This window comes from Ostrinia nubilalis, chromosome 17, assembly GCF_963855985.1.
Source record: "Ostrinia nubilalis chromosome 17, ilOstNubi1.1, whole genome shotgun sequence".
NCBI classification, from domain to species: Eukaryota; Metazoa; Arthropoda; class Insecta; order Lepidoptera; family Crambidae; genus Ostrinia; species Ostrinia nubilalis.
Window position 1 is genome coordinate 7,014,566 of NC_087104.1, and position 6,011 is coordinate 7,020,576.

Sequence of the window (6,011 nt, forward strand, 5' to 3'; positions counted from 1 at the left end):
AACATGAAGAAATAAGTCAAAAATTGTAATCAATACTATGTTGAACCTACACTAGAGTCTGTATCAGATATTGTTTTGATTAGGCTAATTTCATTCAGAACCGTAAAAACACAGTTTACCATTTCTGGAGTTTTCATTTTTACGATGCCACTGCTTTTGACTTCTGCTTTTGGTAAGGCAATTTCACATAAATCAAACACAGTGATGTCCAACATGATCATGTAGAATATTTGATTCTGAAGTATTTGGTATGCTCGGTTTATAAGTTCTGATTTCTCGACTGCCTCTTCTTTTATGCTGAAAATAAAAATATTAATCACTACTACTGAGAAGGATCTTTTTGCTCAATTGATAGATATAAGGAACAGAACTTGACTCTGTTCTATACAAATGCACATGGACACAGGAGTAGGTTAATGTAGTTCCCTACAGATAGCCACTAGGACCACTGATATTTAAATAAAATAATTATTTACTGCATTGAAAATTATTTACAAAGAGAACCTTACCCATTCCATATTATATGGACATCCCCAATGTCAAATGATAACTTTAGCTTATCTTTGTGGTCAACTCGAGGGGTTTTGTAGATGAATGTAAACTGGTCAGAAGTTCGGGATGTGTCACTTTCAATAAAAGTGAAGCCAAATTCCAATAGTTGCCGCTGAAAACGAAAATCCATTAAAATTACATGTGTAAGGAAACCTGAACAAACTAATGAAGTAATACATCATTAGTTGGGTTTTATATTTGGTAAATATTTATTTATAATACCTGCATGATATACATACCTGTGTAAACACAAATTGATGTATATGACAGTCAAATATAGTCTGCATGAATGCCTTTACAGCAGTGCCCACTCTTTGCTCCCCTTTTTCCAGCATGTAGGGCAGATGTGTGGCTCCGTCTACAGCGCAACTCACACCCCATGATACAAATATTGCGGAATAAGCCACTTTAGTCTTAGCATTGTTTTCTTGGGTTGATGACACTGTTACCTAAAATATGTTACAAATCATGAAATATTATGTTAGCATCTAGCTCTACTTTTATGTCAGTGTACATAATTATGAGCTAGGTTTTGTGGTATTTATGATATAATTAGAGCTTATATTATTATGATACAGCTTCAAAACACTTACCACTATACCATTAGCATCTTCCTCAGAATATTTGAGATGTGGCTGCTCCTCAATTGTGACAGTGTATTTTAGAGTGTTAGCAGCAACTGAGCTCACAAGCGATTGACGAATTTTAGATGCATATAGTTTGAGCTTCAATGCACCGTACTGCAAGTTGTACATTGGTGATACTTTGTTTAGACGCCACTGGCCTTCATTGTATATAACTGCAATAAGAAGATACACATAACAAGTCAATGTCGTTGTGATTTTTATAAATAAAAACAAAAAAATAGACTACGCACTTGCTAAGGGATCCGAGACAACGATGTTGTTTTGATACATATTATCATCTCGTTGCCAAGAAGGTTCTTGCCCATAGCTAGACATCTTGTAGTTTTGCTTAAGTACCAATAAACGCCAACATAAAGGCCACCAATTTTACACTGAAAAACTCATTAAAATGTAAGTAAACAAACTGAATTTCGGTTTGAAATTGAATGAAACCTGTGAATGAAACGAACGGAACGAACCAACCATAGACAAAGTACAACAAATGTCAACAAGACGTAAAAAAAAAAATTCTCAGTTTTTTTTAGTATTGGATTAGATAATTTTCGCCATATCTAGAGAAAGCCGAGCAAATATACGAAAGTTGAAGCGAACATGTACGCAAACACAAACAACACGTTACCCAATATTAACCCTACCACTGCTTCGGGACAATAAATGGGCCAGTGCTGAGAAGATAAAACATTCAAGTTCAATTAAAAAAGTCATCTAAAACGCGAGGTATTGTTTTATCGAGGTAACCTATTGTTTAATTTACTAAATTTTTTTTTCTGATGTTAAGTGACTAATTATTATCGAATGCACTGGCTATTTAGGTACCTCGCTTTTATCAATAATGTCTGCATGGGAAATAGAAAGTACTTGTCCAAGATATCGAAAAAAAGTGCTTCACGAGCTCTATCAAACGATACCAATAAAAGGTCCGAAATTCAAGTTTTGATTTGATTTAATATCCGTTTTTTTTTTTTTTTTTTTTTTTATTTGTGTTGAGCGGCTATTCTAGTTCAATAAAGTCCTAGTATCACTGCGACCGTTATCGATCTATTGTGATCGCCGCTGTTTTCCTTACAGTTCGCCTCCGAGTCCTGCATCCATTAGGAAGTGCAGTATCTTTTGGGGGGCGATATGTTTTACATCTTGTGGGCTTAGGATGTGTTTGCCCAGGTGTAAGCTCCGCTTGCGCATCAGAGGTCCGCAGTCCGTGAGAATGTGTAGTGGTGTTTCATCTGCCTCTTGGCACATCCTGCACGTTCTTGTTTCGGACAGTCCCATAGTGGACAAGTGCTTGTTTAAGCTGCAGTGTCCAGTGAGGGCTCGAACTAAGATGCGCATTTTGGTCCTACTCAGTCCTATGATCTGCTTAGAGCTTTTTCGATCATAGGCTTTTATGAGAGCTTTGGAATGAGTTAATCCTGGCGTGTCTGACCATGCCATAAAGGATTTGTTTAAATAGATGTTCTCCAGGGTCATTCGAGCGAGACTTTTGGGAACACCACAAAAGGGTTCTGGACCATATTGTGTTCCCTCCGCTCCCGCTCTGGCTAGTTCGTCGGAATTTTCATTGCCCTCGATTCCCGCATGACCTGGAACCCATCTCAGCGTTACTCTGTTCCGTTCTCCTAGAGTATTTAGTCGACTCATGCAGTTTTCTACCAACTTTGAGGTGATTAAGTTGGAGTTTAAGGCCAGCAGCGCGGCCTGACTGTCTGAGTTAATGTAAATTATGTGGTTGGCATAATTTTTTCGCAGGTTAGCTTCCGCACATTCAATAATGGCGTAGACTTCTGCCTGAAAGATAGAGGCAAATTTGCCCAGGCTTTGAGATAGCCTAAGCTTCGGCTGCTCTCCATACACGCCAAAGCCTACGTTAGGGCCCATTTTTGACCCATCAGTAAACCATATAAGGCTGCCCTTCTCACAGGTGACTAGCTTGTTCAACCAGTCCTCCCTGTGTGGTATTTCCACTTTGTAGTTCTTTTGGAAGCTACAACTTGGAACCATGATGTCAGAAGTCATGCAAAGAGTAGGTGTGCTCTTTATAGCCTCCAGTAATGTTCTCATTCTCTGGGATATGCAATGGAAGCCCCCCTGAGCGTCTATCCTGTAGGCACTTGCCTCCGCCTCCTTAGCAATGTGCATACTTAGGGGCGTTAGGCACAGTAGTGCGTTCAGGGCCGCCCCAGGTGCGGTTGACATTGCCCCAGTTGCCATGAGACAGGCAAGCCTTTGCAGACTACCTAGTTTATCTGTTACTGTCTTTTGGCTGGTTTTGTGATACCACACTACAGAGGCGTACGATATAGTCGGCCTCACGATAGTGGTATACAGCCATAAGACAGATCGGGGATTCAAGCCCCAATTGTTGCCCATCATGCGGCTACAGGAGCCTAAGGCAATTTTTGCCTTTTGTATGATGTTATTAAGGTGAGTATTCCATGTAGGTTTCTGGTCGATAGTGACGCCCAGATATTTGACTTCCGTGGAAAACTCGATCTCTTTTCCATTTAGAGAGGGTTTGACTAGTTTGTTCAACTGTCTACGCCTGGTAAATGGAATAATGACAGTTTTATCAGCGTTAACTGATAAACTGTTTCTTTTGCACCACCCACCTATGGTGTTTAGCGCTCTTTGCATTATGGAAGATATTGTACTTTGGCAGAAGCCCCTTACTATGACAACAAGGTCGTCAGCGTACCCTTGAGTGTCAATGTTGAGGTCGGCCATTTTATACAGTAGTGTATCAACCGCCAGAGTCCAGAGAAGGGGCGAAAGCACGCCCCCTTGCGGGCATCCTCTGGTGGTTGTAACTTCCATAGTGGTTTGAAGCAGAGATACCTTAGCTCTCCTGTTGGAGAGCATCGACTCCACCCATCTCGTGGTCGTCAGGTCAAGGCTTTTTGCAACCAGACCTTCGACCAGCAGTGTAGTAGGAGTGTTGTCAAAAGCTCCCTCTATGTCTAGAAATGCGCAAAGCGCGATTTCCTTGTCTTCCAGTGCCTTTTCGACCCTGTCAATCAGGCTGATCAGGGCTGTTTCCGTAGATTTACCTCTGCGGTAGGCATGCTGTGTGTGGTGAATAGGTTTCGTTTTTAGTGCTACGTCCCTAATATAGATGTCAATTACCTTTTCCATAACCTTCATAAGGAAGGATGAGAGGCTTATTGGCCTAAAGGACTTTGGCAAGGCGTAGTCCTTTCTGCCAGCCTTTGGAATGAATATGACTTTTACTGTGGTCCATCGTTCCGGTATATGTCCCCAGGCCAAGCTGGCTCTGAAGATTTTGACCAGATGTGGAGTGAGGATTTCCATCCCCTCCTTCAGTTGAGCAGGGAATATGTTGTCCTCGCCACACGCTTTATATGGTTTAAAGGAGCTGATGGCCCATTTTACCTGGTTGGGTCTTATGATTATAGCAGCCCTCCGCCAGTCGTCATTCTTCGGCCTGCGAAGGTTGCTATGTGTAGTCGCCGAGCAATTGCTGCCCACCGATCCAGGGAAGTGGGTTGCTGCCAGCAGCTCCAATGTGTCGTTTTCACATGAAGTGAAAGTTCCATCGGGTCTTTTCAGAAGCCCAATCTGCCTAACAGGAGTTTTGGAGATCATTTTTTGGAGTCTTGCTGCTCGAGGAAGACTTTCGACATCCTCGCACAGTTTCCTCCACGATGCTCTCTTTGCTTTCCTGATCTCAGTGTTATATTTGGTTAGAGCTTTCTTATATGTGTCCCATTCATGGGATTTTTTAGCTCTATTAAAGAGTCTCCTGGTTTCTTCTCGTAGCTTTTGCAGCTTAGAGTTCCACCATGAGACTTTACTTGTGGATGCTTTGGTTTTCACAGGGCAGCTGTCCTCGTAGGCTTTGGTTATTCCTACTGTGACTACCTCCACTGCTAATTCCAAGCACTCCACAGTTCTGATGATTTTTGGGATCACATCAAGGTTGGTTTTTAACTGGTCCCTGAAATGGTCCCAGTCAGTAGCCCTTGGATCCCTGTAGGTTTCGATTCGCCTTGGCAGCGATGCTTCCAGGTTAAATCGAATGTGTCGGTGATCTGACATAGAGTTTTCATTACTTACCTGCCAGTCGATGACGTGCCTGGCTAAGGCATTCGTTGCGAAAGTTATGTCAAGAACTTCTTGTCTGTTACACGTTACAAAGGTCGGTGTGCATCCTAGGTTGAGTGTATGCAGATTGTTAGATAGAAGGAAGTCATAAAGTAATATAGATGACCCACGCTGAACTGTCCCGCCAAACTCAATGACAGGGGGGCGCTACCATCGTTCAACTATATGGTTTCCAACATGGCAAAAATCTGAACCAGCTATCCGGTATTGACGGTGGCGCCCCACTGTCAATGTCATCGACAGGACAGTCCAGTATTTTGGAACTATATCCGTTATTACACACCTCTATTTTTTTATTTTTTTTTTTTTTTATTTGTGGCAACCAAACCTCTCTGGGAGGTTTATTTCTGCCAATGTCGAGTGAAAAATATTGACATAGTTATCAATAGAACGTGGGTGTTTCAGTTCTATTGATTTTTCATGGATTCCGTGGAGTTAAGTATGCCCGTCCGTAAGCAGGTTTCGAGACGCCACCGGGTCCAAAGCGGGTTGTTCATACGACAACCCACTCGACACTCGATGCGCGCTCAAATTCGAAGTATTTCAATGTTTTTTATAATTTATCAATTCACTGCACTTTAGAACACAAAATAACACCAAATTTGTACACTAAAGTCCATTAAATAATAAATTGAAACCATTAAAACAGATCGACCATGCTTCCCGTTCAACTACCCTCCACGGAATCTACAC

The 6,011-nt window shown here is 41.7% G+C and overlaps 1 protein-coding gene across 1 annotated transcript; it reads right to left on the reverse strand.

Annotated features, from left to right (window-relative positions):
- Positions 1-10: 10 nt before the first annotated feature.
- LOC135079963 (uncharacterized) lies at positions 11-1,626 on the reverse strand. The gene is made up of 5 exons (XM_063974610.1): positions 1,430-1,626; positions 1,146-1,351; positions 792-1,001; positions 510-664; positions 11-297 (listed from the first exon to the last, which is right to left on the reverse strand). Exons 1-5 carry the CDS (start codon positions 1,512-1,514, stop codon positions 36-38), a joined length of 918 nt encoding a protein of 305 aa, XP_063830680.1. The 5' UTR covers positions 1,515-1,626; the 3' UTR covers positions 11-35.
- Between the last annotated feature and the right edge of the window lie 4,385 nt (positions 1,627-6,011).

Coding starts and splice junctions, on each gene's coding strand:
- LOC135079963 (XM_063974610.1), bottom strand. CDS start 1,514: ATGTCTAGCTATGGGCAAGAACCTTCTTGGCAACGAGATGATAATATG. Junction 1,352..1,429: donor TGTCTCGGATCCCTTAGCAA/GTGCGTAGTCTA, acceptor TTCTTATTGCAG/TTATATACAATGAAGGCCAG. Junction 1,002..1,145: donor AAGATGCTAATGGTATAGTG/GTAAGTGTTTTG, acceptor AACATATTTTAG/GTAACAGTGTCATCAACCCA.